This window comes from Tamandua tetradactyla, chromosome 6, assembly GCF_023851605.1.
Source record: "Tamandua tetradactyla isolate mTamTet1 chromosome 6, mTamTet1.pri, whole genome shotgun sequence".
In the NCBI taxonomy this organism is placed as follows: domain Eukaryota; kingdom Metazoa; phylum Chordata; class Mammalia; order Pilosa; family Myrmecophagidae; genus Tamandua; species Tamandua tetradactyla.
The window spans coordinates 35,159,786-35,179,355 of NC_135332.1; the positions used below are offsets into that span (position 1 = coordinate 35,159,786).

The 19,570-nt window shown below is 37.4% G+C and overlaps 1 protein-coding gene across 8 annotated transcripts in view; it reads left to right on the plus strand.

Moving 5' to 3' along the window:
- The window catches only part of LOC143685948 (uncharacterized), a 100,708-nt gene that overhangs the window by 19,104 nt on the left and 62,034 nt on the right, over window positions 1–19,570 (plus strand). For all 8 annotated transcript variants that reach the window (XR_013176813.1, XR_013176815.1, XR_013176816.1 and 5 more), the window contains one exon: window positions 18,645–18,732. Coding sequence is in view for 4 of the 8 variants with exons in the window: in XM_077163068.1 (XP_077019183.1) it covers window positions 18,645–18,732 (88 nt within the window). In the remaining 4 variants the exon portion in view is untranslated. The remainder of the gene's footprint in view (window positions 1–18,644; window positions 18,733–19,570) is intronic.

Genomic DNA, 19,570 nt, shown 5'->3' on the forward strand with positions numbered 1-19,570 from the left:
CTCTCTATGAATATTTAATATGCCCTAAAATATTGTTACTTTATATGACTTAGATATTGCACTTGGAAGATGTTTTATTTGATATTTGACCATTCAAACTGGATACTAATTTATTCAGAAAATAAATTGGGCGTGCATTTTTTCAGAGTTATTTCTAAAAGTGAAATATAATTTCCTTCTTATTAGCCAGTTTCCACTTAAAGAATGAACTATACTCCCAAGCGCAATTGCAAATTCCAGTAAGTGTGACCTCTGCTAACATATTAATTTAAGAACGTCTCCCCTTAAATTGTTTTCCTGTGACATCAGGTGGATTGATCACAGGAGACTTAATAACTTTTGTTTGTCTACATCCTTTATAAATCTGTAATCACTTCACATCAGACATTCCATTAAAGAGCTGATATTTGTGAGGCAAATCATTGGATTCTTCCAAAGCAGTTTGCTGAATGGTCACAAGACCTAATTAGTGTTTATTACAACATACATATCTTCTAAGGGAAGCTTTAAGCAGTCCAAACAGCATATTTATACCAAGGTGATATGTAACTACTTAGAAGACAGACAATAAATTTGAAAGCCTACATATTCTTTTAAAACTGCCTATTTGTTTCTCAAGCCAATAAACAATAATTCCTCAAAAGACCATGCATTGCCACTCTGATAAGACAGATGTGCCATAATCAATATATTTTAATTAAATAGAGAGCATTCATCAACATGGACACCCACATTTACAAGATCAGGCTGATTGCATCAGCTCAATTGTTGTAATTGTTTTAGGTTGGTCCTTTTTAAGGTGCATGAGCACATACATCTGATTAAGGACTAACTTTCTATTTTAAATTGCAAAGAGAAAAAACAATTCTGCCTAGGAAAAGAGGTAAATAAGCAAATGGGAAAAACATAAAAGACTCGTCTGCACAGAGAACAAAATACAGGCGCACAACTTAAGGGTAAAACACAACCAAGATTTAATGCTTCCGTCTATTCTCCCTGACCTAGTGAGGAAGAAAAGGATAAAGGAATAAAGAGGCACCATCTCTCTGCATACATGGAATATAATGCATGCCAGATGGTCTTCTGTTCTGACAGTCTATAGGATCCCAGAGAACCTGGGTCCTTCCTTCTGTGATTGAAGGCGGATCAGGAATTTGGTCATCAGGACATAAGTGAAACAGAATCAGCTTCATGCTGGGAGCCTGACCCATTGGCTCAGCCTGCCCCAAAGTACAAGTGCCTGTTTTTAATTTTACTCATGCCACTTATGCACAAATAACCTGTGAGCTTGTATAACATAATTAGTTTTATTTTTCTCTCTTCATGCTTAATTACTTATTTCTTTATTTTCCTGTATTATTTCTACAAAGTAATTTCCATGAGAGCAGACTGTATCTCTCTGGATAACCACAGTAAGTAGCCCCAGAAACTGGAAGATGGTTTGCCATATAACAATCCCTTAGCAATCCTTTTACTGGAAGGAACGGATGAATGAAAGTTAAGTGCCTAAAAGAAAATGACAAGCACTGTGCTGGTTTGAAAGGAAGTATGCCCCCTAAGAAAAGCCATGTTTTAATATAAATCTCATTTCTTAAAGGTAGAATAATCCCTATTCAATACTGTATATTTGAAACTGTAATGAGATCATCTCCCTGGTTGATCTGATTTAGTTAAGAATGGTTGTTAAACTGGATTAGGGGATGACATGTCTCCACCCATTTGAGTGGGTCTTGATAGTTTCTGAAGTCCTATAAAAGAGGAAACATTTTGGAGATTCAGAGAGACTCAGAGAGAGCAACACTACAAAGCAGAGAGTCCACCAGTCAGCGACCTTTGGAGATGAAGAAGGAAGACGCCTCCCGGGGAGCTTCATGAAATAGGAAGCCAGGAGACAAAGCTAGCAGATGATGCCGTATTCGCCATGTGCCCTTCCAGCCGAGAGAGAAGCCCTGACTGTGTCTGCCATGTGCCGTCTCACTTGAGAGAGAAACCCTGAACTTCATTGGCCTTCTTGAACCAAGGTATCTTTTCCCTAGATGCCTTTGATTAGACATTTCTATAGACTTGTTTTAATTGGGACATTTTCTCTGCCTTAGAACTGTAAACAAGCAATTTATTAAATTCCCCTTTTGAAAAGCCATTCCATTTCTGGTATATTGCATTCTGGCAGCTAGCAAACTAGAACAAGCACATAGTAGGCATCCAGTAAAAGTAAGTTCATCCTTTCAATCCCACATAAAATGACCAAGAACAAGGACACATGACATTTTATTCTTAGGAGTATAGCTTGCTTGGAAAATGCTATCGTAGATTTAATTCTCTCTTCTTTCCTGAATACACAGGAGCTTCTATCTGTATTGCCTGATAGAACAGGCTAATAAGCCAAGGCATATCAAAAGAAAAAAAAAGAAAGAAAGTCAGGGCACTGAAGATCAGGAGATGCTCTCCTGGCAGACTTTGAAACACAATGAGGAAATACAAAGTTCTACAAATACAGTCCAAGCTATTTGACAACCCATCAGGATACAGGAGCTTAATTTGTTTGCCCAGATGACTAGACCATGATCCAGAAAGTTGATTCAAACATTTGGGATAGAAAAACTACAAGTGTCACTGCCTGAAACCAAACTAAGTAGAGACTAAAAAGAAATTTCCACCCTCCCCTCACATTTCTATTTCAGATATGTTACACCAGGTGCGGAAACAATTCTTTAGCATACCTGAGCTAACTTGACAGTCTAAATAATCTGCTTCTTTCTCTGATTTTGACTTTTGGAAATTCCCCTAGCAATAGCAAACACCATATGTTAAGAGTCATTCCATGAAACAAGGAGAGGATATTCCTTTCATAAAACTTTAGAAGCCCTGATGCCTGTTGTCAAAACAAATTTAGAATTTGCTTTGACATTCTTTATTTCAATTTCCCTTAATTTACAGAACTGTGAATGGAAAGTAATGTGCTTAGCTCCCTTTACTTGATAGTAATTCAGCTCAAGAAAATCTTCCATATTTTTTCACCTTAGCCATGGCTTTAAAAGTACGCTACATCAAGAGGCATTATTAATCATAATATTTTTCCCTGTGAAACAGAAAATACCTGAAAAGCAAGAATTAACCTTATCTACAAATGCTTAATTTTCTTCCTAGCATAGTAAATAATATTGACCATATGATCAGCCTCTCAGTTATTCAAATACCAGAAATGGGAAGGTTTCATGGGAAAAGCTCCTCTCTATGAGTCCCATTGACTAAGTTTGTGTTACTAAGTAAATGATTTCTTATCTCCAGGCTTCTATTTCTCTATGTTTAAAATGGTTGAGAGAAAGCCCAATTGGTGTGGTTCCAGTTACCCTCCCTGTATTTCAAACAAAGCAAGTCAACTATTTTATGTTTTTATGTTTCAAGGGCTTATATGGGTCAGTACAGTAGGTTGGATGCTGGACCCCAAAGGATATGTGTGTTTCCTGAAACCTGTGACTATGTCCTTATTTGAAAAAACAGGAGCTTTGTAGATATGATTAAGTTAAGGATCCTATCTTGATGCAAGGTCTTTCTGGATTACTTGCGTGGCCCTAAGTCCAAACACAAATGTCCTCATAACCAGCAGAAGAGGAGAAGACTTAAGAGGAGACCATGTGAAGATAGGGGCAGTTATTAGAACGATGCAGCCCAAGCCAAGTAATTCCTGGAGCCTCTAGAAGAAGCTGGAGGAGGCAAAGGATTCTTCCCTAAAGCCTTGAGAGAGAGCATGGCCCTGGCCCTGCCAATACCTACCTAGATTTTCTACTTCTGGTTTCCAGAATGGTGTGAGAATAAAATTTCTGCTCTTTTAAATCACCAAATCTGTGATAACTTGTCACAGCAGTCACAGGACACTAATGTAGCCAGGGCCAGCATGCGTATCAAAATGCCAGGCAATGTGGTTATGATGAAGGGAATCTCATGAAGAAACTTTCAAAAGTGGTAAAAACAAAAGGATCCAAGGAGGAATCCAGGGATTACCAGCAGCAAGCAGGAAACTTTGCCAGCTCTAAGCCTGAAAGGATAAAAGAGCTTGGTCTTTATGGGAGATAAATGAGAATGGGAACTGCCCAATAGGGGTACAAGAATTGTCAGAAAGCAGGGTCAAAGCAAGAAGGAGGTAACAACAAAAATACAGAAAATACATTATCCTCTTTGTTTCCCCCTAGTTCACAAATCTCCTGGTGGGCCTCCCACTGTCAAAATCCAACCAGAGGCATAGACCAAGGATGCATTCCATGGGGTTCACCCCTCTAGGGGCAGAGAAGAGTGAAAAATGGATGGGAGAGGTCAAATAGAGAACTGGCAGAGATGTCAAATAAATTAATTTTAAAAAGGAAACTATAGGGAAAAAGAAAAGCTTGAAAATCTCTGACAGACTATTTCCAGGAACTACTTTAATTCAAAAAAATGTATGACTCTCTGAGACACTGTATGGAAACATGTTCCTCTTTCCTAAGTTTCAGTTTTCTCTGACTTGAAAAAGCACCTGAACAAAATGTAAAAATTCTTCACTGAATCTCCTAAATTTAAGCCCAGTGGAAGAAAACTGGAAAATTTTTTATAACACCGCTAAGAACTCCCATTTATGTCACTTCTTCTCTAAGCCTTATAACAGCTATAAAAGTGTTTGTTATATATTCAGAAAAGTAAACTGAGGCTCAGAAAAATTGACATTAGAAAAATGTCAAAGTTCCTCTAGACATTCTTCCCTCCTGCCTGGTACTGTCTTATTATTAAAAGTAAAATGTTCTGTACATGGTTTTGAACAAGAAACAAGCATATTATCTACTTAAGGAAACTGGAAAAAATATAAGTTAACAAATGTTTTCAAAGAATGGGCAACAGGCAATTCACAGCCGTGATCCTTGGGAAAAGGGAAACAAGCAAGGTGAGCCCCATTGCCCTGGCTTTATCCCTGGAGCCTCTGTCTTGAGGAGACAAAGATCAGAGCCTCAGGGAAGTTACAGGCTAGGCTTCTGGAGAGGAGGAAGAGACACATACATTGATGAAGTCCAGAAATTTCCATAGGAGTTCCCTTTAGTTTTTGCTGAGAAATAAGCAATGCATACATCTGATGAAATGCTTGGAGACTGAACAAAAAAAAAAATAAAAACTGGGGAATTAGAATTTGAAGAATTTCCAAAGCTCACATAGAATAGTGAGTCAGTTTAGCTCTGCCCAACCAGTGAGGAACCTTCTCATTTAATGCCCGGAATGTTCAATGACACCCAGGACTCCTTGCACTCTATAGTAGTAGAGTTAATTACTTCTAGAGTACAAAGCTAATGCAAAGTTTCCCTAACAAAGCTTAAAATGAGTTGTGAGTGACTTAAGCTGATTTTCAAGTAATTTAACTGTCTGTCAAAACAAAGTCCAATACTTTTAAGAGGAAGACAACAAAATCTACCTATTAAACAATGTAGTATTCATAAGATGCTTTATCCAATAAAAATGACTAGATGCGCCAAGAAATAGGAAAATATTAACTGATTGCTTGAGAAAAATCAATCAGTAGAAACAAAATCAGAATTGACATCATCAAGAAGGCATAACAGCCAGAGACCCAGGTTCGATTCCCGGTGTCTTCCAATGCAAAAAAAAAAAAAAAAGAACACATAACAATCCTAGATGGATGTACTCACTAAGAAAGCTACTAAATACATAAAGCAAAATGCAGCAGCTTCTTTTCCAGACTCTGGTGGATTAGTAAGAAGTTAAACATTGAAGTTACATAAAGCCATCCTCAAGTTTTTACCCAAGAAAAATAAAGCATTGTTCCATGAAATGTCCTGTACACAAATGTTCATAACAACTTTATTTGTAATAATACAATATTATTGTATTATTACAAATCCAAATGCGCATTATAAGCAATCCAAATGTGCATTATAAGCTATCCAAATGCGCATTATAAGCAAATCAGTAAACAAAATGTGGTATGTTTTTATAATGGGATACTCATGAGCAATACAAAGAACCAAGTTATTGATAAAAAATACAAGATTGATTCTTGAAATCATCTTGTGAAAGGAAACAAACTAGACTTAAATGAGCACATATTGTCTGCTTCCAATTATGTGCAACTCTAGAAAGTGAAATCACATTTAAAGTGATAGAAAGTAATTCAACTATCCCCTGGGGCAACGGAGTGCATAGATGATTGGGAAGGAGCACAGGAAAATTCCTGGTGTAGAAAGTGTTCTATATTCATTTGTGTATCATCAAACTGTACAGTTAAAATGGGGATTTTTTATTGTATATGAATTATACCACCATAAATTGAAACAAAAACATGAGTGTATTTTTGTACTTAATAAAAATTTACTAAGATATTTCCATGTACAATACAGTCAACAATACTGTTGACGTTATTGTTAAAAGGTGCTAGAATAAAATTTGATCTCTTTTCTTCAAGAGCTCACAATCTAGTGGGACATACTGATGAGCGCATAATCACATCAAACGCAGAGCACTGATTCTTGGGTGTCACTGCACCCTTCCAGGAGTTATACAGCTACTTCCTTTATTTGTGATTTCCCCAAAATTACCAAAACATTTGATAAACCATGCAGCTCAATTTTGTTCAGATCTTTTGCTTAGCATAAATGTAATATTATTGAAAAGAAGTTAACACAAAAAATAAACAACTTGGTAGAAGGCATAGGAAACCTGGAAAATCCTGAGCCAACACATTGCAGTGTTTTGAATTCCTTCACCTTGCTCATGGTGGATGGAAATTTGGAGTATTTATCTAACTTGGCTTTTTGAAGTCTTGGTGAGATGCTTCATTGGAAGATGTTTTAGCACCCACAGTGGATTCTGCTTCTCTGGTACAGGCTGAGTCTGGCATATTCTCACTTACATCCTTTATCCTCTGGATTACCGTGCAACCTTTTTCTCATTAGCGCATAATCTTAAAGTGGAGAACTAAAGAAACTGAAGTAACTTTCCCTTCACAGTATAGCATCTTTCTCCCTCAAAGCAATATTTTCTTCCTTTCCACGCTTCCTTTATTCTCCCCTACCTCCCTCCCTTCCTAGGAGGCCATGCTCTTACGAAAGTCACTTGGTCTCTAAAGACACTTCTTCATCAAGTAATCCAGATTCCTCATGGCATCTCATGTGCTATAAAACCAACATCAACTGACCAGTAGCAGCATCAGGGCTAAATTTCCAATGCTCTCACTCACGCGTAATTAAATGAATTTTGCAAATGGGAAAATGTTCAATTTTGGCAGAAATGTATTTCTTTTCAAAATTTTCGATGCTACCAGCATACTATACATTTGTAGACAATTCCACATTTTCTCTCCTTCCTATCCCCCCATCCCCTACCCCCTTTTTAAAATTTTGATAGAGCTGGTGATGCTATAGTTAAAAATAATCTTCCTAATACAGTGAATTCAGATAGTATTTAAACCAGTAGGATAAAATTGTAGTAATAGGAAATGACTTATAAAAAGGTATTTACTTTGTAATTCTGATTTCTCTTTCCCTTGATATTCTTCTATTTCACACTCCTGCTGCCATTGCACAATGGCCTGAGGGTTTACCTCAATCGCCTTCCTTCTCTGATTGAACCCAAACCAAATCTCTTTTCTTGAATCCTCTTAGTACAGCTAACACTGGCTGAAACTTTCTAAAAGACTTTTCTAGATACAGAGGGATAACAAAAGTGAAATAAACACAATGACTGCAAGAACGCTAAACCGGTTGGCTTATAAATTATAGGGTTCTGACCTTGTCTTAGCTAGATAATTTCCAGGAAAGAGACTCTTACTAGGTCCATTCTTGTCTAGTTATTTCCCAACTTCATGAGTTACTTATAGTCACCTACAGGAAGACACTCAAACATTCTGACCACTCCTCAGTCAAGACCCAAAAACAGAGTAAGAGCTCTATCTAAGCCTTCTAGCACCTTCAGCTCTGATTTCCAGTCTGAGAGTAAAGCATCTTTGTGAAACAGAATAGGTATGGTGTTCTAGTTTGCTAGCTGCTAGAATGCAACATACCAGAAATGAAATGGCTTTTAAAAAGGGAAATTTAATAAGTTGCAAGTTGGCAGTTTTTAGGCTATGGAAATGTCCCAATTAAAGCAAGTCTACAGAAGTGTTCAATCAAAGCCATCCAGGGAAAGATACCTTGGTTCAAGAAGGCTGATGAAGTTTAGGGTTTCTCTCTCAAGTGAGAAGGCACATGGTGAACACAGTCATGGTTTCTCTCTTGGCTGGAAGGGCATATGGCGAGCACAGCCCTAGCTGTGCTTTCTCTCCTGGCCTCTTCTTTCATGAAGCTTCCCAGGAGGTGTTTTCCTTCTTCATCTCCAAAGCGCTGGTTGGTGGACTCTCTACTTCCTGGTGCTGCAGCATTCTCTGCTCTCTCTGAATCTCTTGCATTCTCCAAAATGCTTCCTCTTTTAAAGGATTCCAGTAAACTAATCAAGACCCACCCAAATGGGTGGAGACACATCTTCACCTAATCCAATTTAACAAACACTCTTGATTGAATCACATCTCCAGGGGGATGATCTAATTACAGTTTCAAATACATAATACTGAATAGGGATTAGAAGAAACAGCTGCCTTTACAAAATGGGATTAGGATTAAAACATGGCTTTTCTAGGCTACATGCATCATTTCAAACGAGCACAAATGGTGTTAACTTTGAAATGGTTCCTGTTGTCTAAGTAGAGAGGTTTGATCTTGTTCCCAATATAGAATCTATAGTATACCAATATCTAAATGCAATGCCATATAGTGTAAGAAGTGATTTACCTATGCCACAAAATATATGAAAAGGCTGCGAAGCATGGATGACCCTCTGTCCAAAAGGTTAGTGTAGGACTATTTCCCAAAAGGAAGTTAAGTGTTCGGATCCTAATATTTTTGCAATTCCTTGAAAATCTTAAGATTGCCTCTCCCCATTTTCTAAGGCTGTGATTTTTTATTTATTCTCTGCTCCTGCCTTTATGATTTCAACAGAGGAGCTAAAAGCATTCTACATAATAAAAGGTCAAGCAATGGGCTTAAATTGTACAAAACCAAGAGAATAAAAAGTAGTGCCAAACAGAAGGTCATCTGACTCTACCTTTTGGCATTCTATAATTATTGCTTTCAAAGTCCATGAGCTCTGATAAAGCATAAATGCAGCTCTAATTACTAAAGCTGTAGGAAGGCAAGTGATCGGTTTTTCGGTGAGGCAGAATTTTAAATCCCTGACAGCAAATCTCTGAGTTCCTGACAACAGTCCCACCATGATATTTTAAGTATTTCTTTGGATATCCAGTGCCTCACGACTTTTTCAGAGATAAAAATACAAGGGATCTGCTTGGCAGATGATTTCTACAGAGGCACTGGTAAAAGCAAAGGATATGGAGTATAGGATGGGGATTTATGTCCTCCTTTGAATTTCATTAGGATGTGTCTTAGGTATGTCCTCTACTATGAATACGATGCTAGAGGGTAATTTTTTAAAAGTATAATCATTACTCTCAGACAAATTTAAATGAATCAGTGTTGAGTATTTTATTTGGCTCATTAATTGATTAGAGAACCAGTAATGGATTAGAACAGGCTCGAAGGAGAATTCAAAGCATCACACATACAGAGGCATCTAAGGAATTCTGAAATGAATTTATAGATAGAAGTAAAATAGGTCTGCATGCAGGGCGATAACCAATTGCATTCCACGAGATGCAACTAATTTGCACTTCTATAAATCAGAATCATTTGCATTATTTTCATTTTTCTACTACCTATAATAGAGGTAAAAATAAAAGGTGGAGCTATCTCGGAGGAAGGCACAAGGTAGGAAATTGGGTAATCTTTTTCCTTTTATTCCCCCTCCCTCCCATTTGAAAATATTTATTTTGCAATTTTTCCTGATGAAATAAATAACTTTTCAATGACCTTAAGGGAAATTTTTTAAATCCTGAAAGGCCAATACTTTGATTTACCTCACTAGCAATCAAATAAGAAACTGTGATATGTAAATTCTAATAAGCTTTATAATTGCAAGTCATTGTTTTTAGCACAGCAGATTTGTTGCTTCTTTATGCCTAGCAAGAGCCCTGAATCTGAAGAACTACTGCCGCCAAGTATTTGCATCTTCTCCAACCACCCTCATTTCTGAAAACGCATCTTCATCTACCCCCTTAAGTACAGAATATTAAAAACTAAACCAATTGGAGCACATCTTCAAGATTAAACTACTTTATTATCTTTCAAAAGTTGTAGAAAGTTCCCACCAAATATTTATCACTCTATGAAAAAAACTTGAAGAGGAAAGAAGAGTATGTGGGTGGGGAAAGGGAGTTCAGATAAAATTAGGAAAATGAGAAAAGGCCAAAGATCTTTTGGGAACCCAAGCCTTTTTCTGATAAATTTAATGGGTCTTTATCCTCCAAAATATTCAAGGCTCAAGAAGAGATTAATTTTTTTAAGCCCTTTTGCTCTAGCTAACAGACTGAAAGTAGAGCTTTAATACTTTTTGCATTGCATGTTTTTAGCATATGTAATCGATGTTATACTTAATGCAGCATGACATTTCAAATGATTAAGGGTCTGGTGGGGGCATTAACAATGCAAGATCTTATTTGCATTTACATTAATGATTTTATAATGGGGTTTTATTATATTAATTATGACTACAGGGAGTCAAAGAAAGAAGAAGAAATCCAGAAAACTTCACTCTTTGATAAAATAGCTGTTTCCAGATTTGTTGACATAAGTGGTTATTTGCACAAAGGGAGACCTTTATGCAAAGCCTTTATGACTATTATCATGGCAAGTTTGATGGGGTTTATAATTACTACCAAATTTACCCATTATTGCTGGCTTTTAAGTGTTTCTTTTCTTCCCCCTCCATAGCATCATATACAAGTTAAATCTTTATATAGCTCCAACTTAGACATTTGGGTTGGTTGGCATGCAAGATCTAATTGATTTGCTCCGCATTGCCATGTTTGTCTACCCCTCAATCCAGTCTAATAAGAAAACTCAGTTCACCACTAATTTCTCTTGCAGAGTATTTGGATAGCATATAGTTTTAACATGGAAAATTGCCTAATGGAAGCAAAACTAGACTCCCAACCCTTTGGAGGTGAGGAGACAGCCTAAAATATCCATTGCTGTTGTGAACTTGCAACTACTTACTCACTGATGGAAACTGGGGAAGTTTTGTGTAATTTTAAACTACTTTATCTTTGACAAGTGTGCTGGTTTGAATCTGTGGTGGACCCCAGAAAAGCCATGTCCTTTAATCCTCATTCAACATTGCTGGCTGGGAGCATTTTAATTGTTCCCATGGAGATGTGACCCACCCAGTTGTGGGTGGTGACATTTGATCAGTTGGCTTCCATGGAATTGTGACTCTACCCATCAATCCTTGAAAAGAGGAAGCATTTTGGTGAGAGTACCTTTTTAGAGCCATAAGAAAACCACAGCAGAGTCAAGCAGAGCCAAGAAGTCGAGAGAACTGCAGAGACCATCAGCCAGTAACTTTTGGAGATAAAGGAGGAGAAGGCCCCTGGGAGTGTCATGAAACAAGAAGCTGGGAGAGAAAGTCATCAGACTATTGCCACAATTGCCACGTGGGAGAGAAATGCTGAACCCACTGGCCTTTCTTAAGTGAAGGTAACCTCTTCTGGGTGCCTTAATTTGGACATTTTTATAGCCTTGCTTTAATTGAGACATTTTCTCAGCCTTAGAACTGTAAACTAGCAACTTATTACATTCCCCTTTTTAAAAGCCTTTCCATTTCTGGTATTTTGCATTTTGGCAGCTAGCAAACTGGAACAACTGGCACCATAATTTCTGTGTGCTTGTGCAGAAACTTTTTTTACAGACATGATCTTCCGAGGTGGCCAAATACGACATCATTTTGAAGCAGAAACTTCCATAGTTACCCTCAAACAGACCTAATACAAGGGAGAGAGCTTATCTGGTAGTAAACATAGTAGGAGGAAATCATGTCAGTACTTGTGGATAATTAAGAATTGCATTGTTTCTTAAAAGCAGTAGAGACTAGGAAATGGTGTAATTTTCCATGCCTGTTTGCTACTCCAGCAATATACTGCTTGTAATAAGATTTCACACTTTAATTCATCTGAGAACCTTGTGGTGTTTTACAAGCCCTAATTACTGAGAATCTCACCACGCTTAGCTAAGACAAGCAAAAGCTACAGCAAAGATCCTATTTTTAAGTTGGTAAATAGGAAAGAGAAAATTCACCATTCTGAAGAGCTTTCAAGAGAGTTAGGACAAAAAAAAATCCAGCTGGCTGATATCATAGGTTTTTCTTGTCAGACCATTGCAACCACATAACTGTGAAATTCATCCTAGGAATGATATATCATGTTTTTGTTATAAATGTTTATTTATTTTAATAATGTAATTGAGCTCTTCTATGGAGTAAACATTCAATGAGGCAGTGTAATAAAAGACCCTGTTTGGTGCTTTAGCGTGCAAATAATTATATTACCTTGTCACAAGTGTTGTGATGAAGGTACTTACAAAAGACAATGAGAGTCAGAGGAAGAGTGCATAAATCTACTCAGAGAAGTTGGAATTGTGGCTGAAAGCATGAGTGCAGGATGGAGGGATGGGTTTCCAACAGAAACACTCTCATTTATGAAAGCATGAGGACATGTTTTCGACCCACTAAGTGATTTGTTGTGATTGCAGTACAGGTGGGGAAGAGCTCAGTCTCTATGGGTTGTACTATGCACAAAGAAGAATGAGGTAGAGGTAAAGAGAGGAGCAGTGGGGAAAAAGAAGAATATCTTATTCAGAAAGTAAACGCCTTGTTCATTTAAGTAAAACCTGAATTAAGATCAGTTGGGTTCTTTAACAGTGTGTCAGGTGCATGTCTTCACAAAACCTAAATTGTAACAATAACTTCTCAACATCTGATTAATAAATACAGCAGCTGCCTTGCTTTTTAGCTTCTCTCATCTTGTTAGAAAGCCATGAATTGGAGCCTTTTAGCCCATGTGTCTTTCTCCAAAGGGATTTGAAGCAGATTACCACTGTAAATTGGTTTCCTTGCTTTCCTGACAGTAAATCGTTCTAGCTTTACTATATCAATTTTTCACTGATAGCTTTGTAAAAGTTGAGATTTTAAATAAAACACTAATGTTTCTTTCTTACGGGTGAAAACATGTGTTTATCCACCTCCCTCCCCCATAAAAGGTTTGAAATCGGTTTAAGCTTCAAAATTTTAAAAAGCTGTTGACGACAAGAATGAAGAAGTGGTTTGTCAATGAAAATGGCATTACTGTCACTGTTAATTTGTTTTAAATTGCCATAGAAAGGAGAGACTCATTTCATGTTAGCATTTTTCACTGGCTTAAAAAAAAGCGGGTGAAGATTATATTTTATGGGCTCAGACTTGAAGTGTATGGCTAAATACTAATTTCGCAAACTACTGCACTTACAGCTGGAACCATGTAGCTACTGGAATAAAGCAATAAAGTAACTTATTGCTCACTTAAAACAACTTAAGCATGAGTTTGAAAGATTATGTCATCTAGTCCCATTTGAAATAATCTCAACTCTGGGGATTAATTGTTCATTGTGAGGTCACAATGAACCATAATGAGTAAAAACAAAACTAATATAATGTGAGACTTCCACATTTGATTATTCTGGTATTACCTAGAAGTCAAAAAGATTTCAAAATGAAATCAGTTTGAAACCAGTAGAAGGAATTCTGTGGAAAACTGTTTTAGTTTCCAAGGCTGTTCAAGGCAGATACCATGGAATGTATTGGCATAACAATGGGAGCTTTGGAAATTATGGTTTGAGGTCGAGAAAATGTCCAAATCAAGACATCATCAGGTTGATGTTTTCTTCCCGAAGACCGGCTGTCGGTGAAGGCTCACCTGTCACATGTCAAGACACATGGTAGTGTCTGATGGTCTCTCCCTTCTCACCTGGGTTTCATACCTTTAGGCTTATTGCTTCCATGGATTTCTCCCTATTTGTCTGAATTTCATTCTCTTATAAAGGCCCCCATCCTGAATAAGGTGGGTTGCACCTTGGCTGAAGTGGCCTTATCAAAAAATTCTATTTATAATGGGTTCACACCTACGGGAATGGATTAGATTAAGAATATGTTTTACTGGGTGTTCTAGTTTGCTAGCTGCCTTGATGCAATATACCAGAAACAGAATGGCTTTTAAGACAGGGAATTTATTAAGTTGCAAGTTTACAGTTCTAAAGCCATGACAATGTCCCAATTAAAGCAATAATATAGAAATATCTAATCTAAGACATCCAGGGAAAGATAATCTTGGTTCAAGAAGGCTGATGACATTCAGGGTTTCTCTCTCAACTGCAAAGGCACAAGGCAAACATGGCAATGTTTGCTAGCTTTCTCTGCAGGCTTTTTATTTCATGAAGCTCCCCTGGGGGCATCTTCCTTCTTTATGTCCAAAGGTCTCTGGCTGCACGGGCTTTCATGGTTCTTGTGGCTCTCTCGCTGTCTCCAAAATGCTCCCTCTTTTAAGGCGGTGCAATGGTGGCTCAGTGGCAGAGTTCTCGCCTGCCATGCCAGAGATCTGGGTTCAATTCCTGGTGCTTGCCCATGAAAAAAAAAAAGAAAAGAAAAAAATCTTCTCTTTTAAAGGATTCTAGTAAAATAATCAAGACCCACCTGGAATGGGTGGAGTCACACATCCCTCCAATACCCACACTTGGGAATGTCACATCTCCATGGAGATAATCTAATCAAGTTTCCAACCTACAGGGCTGAATAAGGAATAAAGAAATGGCTGCCTCCCTAAGATGAACCAAAATTAAAACATGGTTTTTCTAGAGTACATGGTCCTCTCAAAATGGAACAGCTTCAAATCACCATAGAAAGATTTATATGTGGGAATTTGGGAAACAACTTATTCATGCATCTATTCAAACAAATATTTATTAATTCTAGCCTATAAGCAAAGTACAGTGTTATTTTATACCGACAAAAATAATAACCAGAAGATTCTCTATGTCTTATGACATACTATTTGGAAGAAACACATATTAATAAATGTGAACAATTCATTGCAATAAGTACTATGGAATGCATTTAGAGAATGTTGAAGAGGGGATGGCTAACTGCCTATCAGGACAAAGAAAAGCTTCACGTTTGCACTTCATTGGATAATTGGACTCAATATTTGATTTCACAGGGATAAAATCATATACCCATCCTTTGCCATTCCTCATATGAGTAGTGTATACTCACTACCCCTTAAAGTTGACTTAGCAATGCCACTTGCTTTTGGAAAGGGGATGTTAGTGGACATAAAGCTAGCAGAAACTTGAAATTATCTTGCAGATCTGTACTTGTACTCCAGAAGAGTATACCCTAGAGAGTGGCTACGGCTTCATCTGGGGTCCCATAACTACCCAGCAGCCTAGAGCCTAGCCCAGCTGGCCTGCAGCCTGCAGAGGAACCACTTAGCTAAGCCCAGTGTGGATCATTCAAACTACAGTCAAACTGCAGCTCTCTGGATGGGAAAATAAAAGCTGATTATGGAAAACAGCTGAATTCTAGGGTTGCTTTTAAAGAAGCAAGGCTGATGAATATAATGTTTAGGATGGATTTTAAAGGATGAAAGAGAATGTTCAAGGAGGACAAAAAGGAAAGATATTCCAGGTCCCATGAAAATGAACTGGGAAGGCTGATTGAACCACACTGCTAAGAGTTTGGAATTGATTCCAAAAAAAAATGAGCAGATATTTTTAAGGAGTGCAATGTCACAGTTAAGTTTTTGGTTAAGAATAATAGCTCTGCAAATGAGGGGATATTCAACTTCCCCAAGTTGAATTCTTGATATTCTCACAAGCAGTGCAGACAATCAAAGCTATAGGCTGAGCCCCCAATCTTGGGGTTAGTTCATGAAACTTAACCCCACAGGGAATAGGTCAAGCCTACTTAAAATTAGGCCTAAGAGTCACCCCCAAGAGAACCTCTTTTGTTGTTCAGTTGTGGCCTCTCTCTCCAGTCAACACAATAAGCAAACTCACCACCCTCCCCTGTCTACTTGGGACATGACTCCCAGGGGTATGGAACTTCCTGGCAACATGGGACAGAAATCCTGGAATGAGCTGCAACTCAGCATCAAGGGAATGAGAAAAACCCTAGAATGAGCTGAGACTCAGCATCAAGGAATTGAGAAAACCACCTTGACCAAAAGGGGGAAGAGTGAAATGAGACAAACAGTCAATAGCTGAGAGATTCCAAACAGAGTCGAGAGGTTATCTTGGAGGTTATTCTTATGCATTAAATAGATATCACCTTGTTAGTCAAGATTTAGCGGAGAGGCTAGAGGGAACTGCCTGAAAATGTAGGGCTGTGTTCCAGTAGCCATGTTTCTTGAAGATGTTTGTATAATGATCTACCTTTCACAATGTGACTGTGTGATTGTGAAAACCTTGTGTCTGATACTCCTTTTATCTACCTTATCAACAGACAAGTAAAGCATATGGAATAAAGATGAATAATTGGGGGAACAAATGTTAAAACAAATTTAGAGTGAAATGCTGGTGATCGGTGAGGGGGAGGGGGAGGGGGCAATGGTATGTATGAATTTTTTTCTGTTTTCTTTTTATTTCTTTTTCTGAATAGATGCGAATGCTCCAAGAAATGATGATGATGATGAATATGCAACTATGTGATGATATTGTGAATCACTGATTATATATGTAGAATGGAATAATCAAAAGTGATGAATGTTTGCGTTTGGTGTTTTCTGGTATTTTAAAAAAATTAGTGAAAACAAAACAAAACAAAAAAGAATAGCTCTGCAAAAGAGAAATTACTTAGGGTTTCATCAATCATCCGAATGAGAAACTGTGGCACTATTACCAGAACCAATTGCAGTGTGACTGAAAAAGGAAAAATGAATAAGGCTACAGTGACTAAATTAGATGGTGATAAGGACAAGTCCAATCTGGCCAATTGGATGTTTACCAATATTATTTACCTAAGAAGGTGAGACTTTCTTGAAGAAAAGATAATGAGCTTAGCTTAAAGATGTTGCACTTGAGAGCAACCAAATACAGCTTTATCTGTTGTCAACTAGAACTATGAATCTGAAGTTGACAGATTATCTGGGACCAGAACTATATAGTAGGAAGTCATTAGCAATCATTAATATGATCATCAACTGTTGATGCAGGTATCGTGTATATTATGGTAAAATAACCAAGGCTGCTGAAATCCCATATTTTGTACTTATGAATTGTGTGATTTGAGGACAGTAACATCACTGAGTCCTGGTTTCTTCCTTTATAAATAAAGGGATAATAATTCCTACCACTTAACGATGTGAAGATTAAATTTCAAAAATATATATGAAGGGCTGAGTAGTTTCGGGAAAATACCAGGTGTTCAACAAATGATAGCTTTTACAAGAATACATCAGGGTGTCCAAAGAAAGAGGACAATGCGAAATGCCAAAGGTCCTAACGAGAGCCAACAATCAGTGGTTGGCTGTAGGATATATGGATGCAAAGAAAAGTGAGAATTATTTAAAAATGGAGAAAGAGAGTGAGGAAAGAGTGGTGGCTGGAATTCAAATAAAGAGAGAGTATCGAGAAGGAAAACTAAACATGATCCAATGCTCCCCACAGATAAATATAGCTCCTAAAATGAGATCACAGAATTTGAAAATTTGGAGATGTTTGGAGTCCTAGCAAAAGGAGGGAGGCACTTTTGTGCGTGAATACATCTTGATTTTTAAAAATTATGTTGAGATTAAAAAGATGCCAAGGGTTTTAGAATCCTTACTTATTGTGGTAGTTAGATTCCGGTGTCAACTTGACTAGGTGAAGGTGCCTAGTTCTATTGCTGTAGACATGAGCCAATGGCATATGAAGCTTATGTGTCGCTGATTACATCTGTAGTCAGCTAGGAGGTGTGCCTGCTGCAGTGAATAATGTTTGCCTTAATTGGCTGGTGCTTAAATAAGAGAGCTCAATGTAGCACAGCCCAAGCAGCTCAGCATACCTCATCTCAGCACTTACAGCTCAGCCCAGGCCTTTGGAGAGGTAGGAAGAAATCACCTCAGGGAAAGTTGTTGGCACCAGAGGCCTGGAAAGAAGGCCAGCAGAGATCATCCTGTGCCTTCCCACATAAGAAAGAACCTCAGTTGAAAGTTAGCTGCCTTTCCTCTGAAGAACTATACACTAACTAAATAAATCCCCTTTTATTGAAAGCCAATCCATCTCTGGTATGTTGCATTCTGGCAGCTAGCAAATAGAACACTTATCAATGTAACAATTATAAGTGTTTTAATGATTTAATTGTTTAAAAAAGGATGATGGTGATGGTGGAAATGGTATCATGGTTTATTTACATTTTTTTTTAATTGGGGAAAGAATAACATACCAGGATTCAGGAAAACTGGATTGACATAATACCTTTTCTATTTCATAAACATGGGTCTTGGCTAAGTCATTTAGTGCATCTCAGCCTCTGTGTTTGTCTTTACAAAATGGAAATGATAAATGAAATGTACGTAAAAGACCAAAAATACTGTATAAATAGCTATTACTGAATGGGAAAATGGTGTTTTTTTATGTTAAATTAGGCATATTGAATGAGAGGCTTTCTTTCCTTTCTAGGTCGAAAAGCGAGAAAGGAAATTCTTTTCATGAAAAGACCTCTTATAATGATCCTATTCGTTATTTCTCTTGTCACAGAAGACCAGAGGTAAGTTGTCAGTAAGTACAAGTAATGTTTTAAGCATCTGCAAACTCATTGTTATTGTTCTGCAAAATGGCAAGTACAGAATAGAATGGGAGAATAAACATTTAGAAAACTGTACAGTAATTTGACATTGCCACATCTTGATCGTATTTTGTATAAGCATAGGACTGAAACCAGTCAGAAATTAGAAAAAGGGACTGCACCGTTTTTATAGATAGTTGGAAGACCACTGGTGTAAGCTTCTAATTTTTGACATTAAACTTTTCACACTTCACATCCATAAAGTAATTTCTGTTTTCCTGATCAAACCCATGGTTATATAGCCTAAGAGTAAATTTGAGTTCATAGGAAGATTTTTATACAATGGTGGTCCCCAAAGGAAAAATATGTTCTGTGAAATTTAGTCCAGGGAGAACTTTCCTTAAAAAACAAACAAACCAACAGGTAAATAAGTTTGGTAAGCACAATAAACTTTTCTTGGAAATTCACAGTGTTCATTAAATGTTAAAGAGCATTGCATTCCTACCGTAAAGACGGCTCTGTGCAGAACAAGTTTACCTTTAGTTATCAGCATTTCCCACCTTATTTGATCATGACTTCATACATGCTGTGGAGCACGTTTTGTGAAATACTGTTTTATAAGCTTTAATCTTCAAACTGGAGCTTTCATTTCATATTAACAAAAAGGATCATCACCCCATGGCATGTTTACCTGTTTCTAAGGGGTCTTCAATTATTTTTCTGTTCTTTAATTCAAAAATATTTACTGAGTACCTAAAATGTGCCCAGAATTGTGTTAAGGGCTGAGTGTACAATAACAAACCAAATAAAAACAACTTTT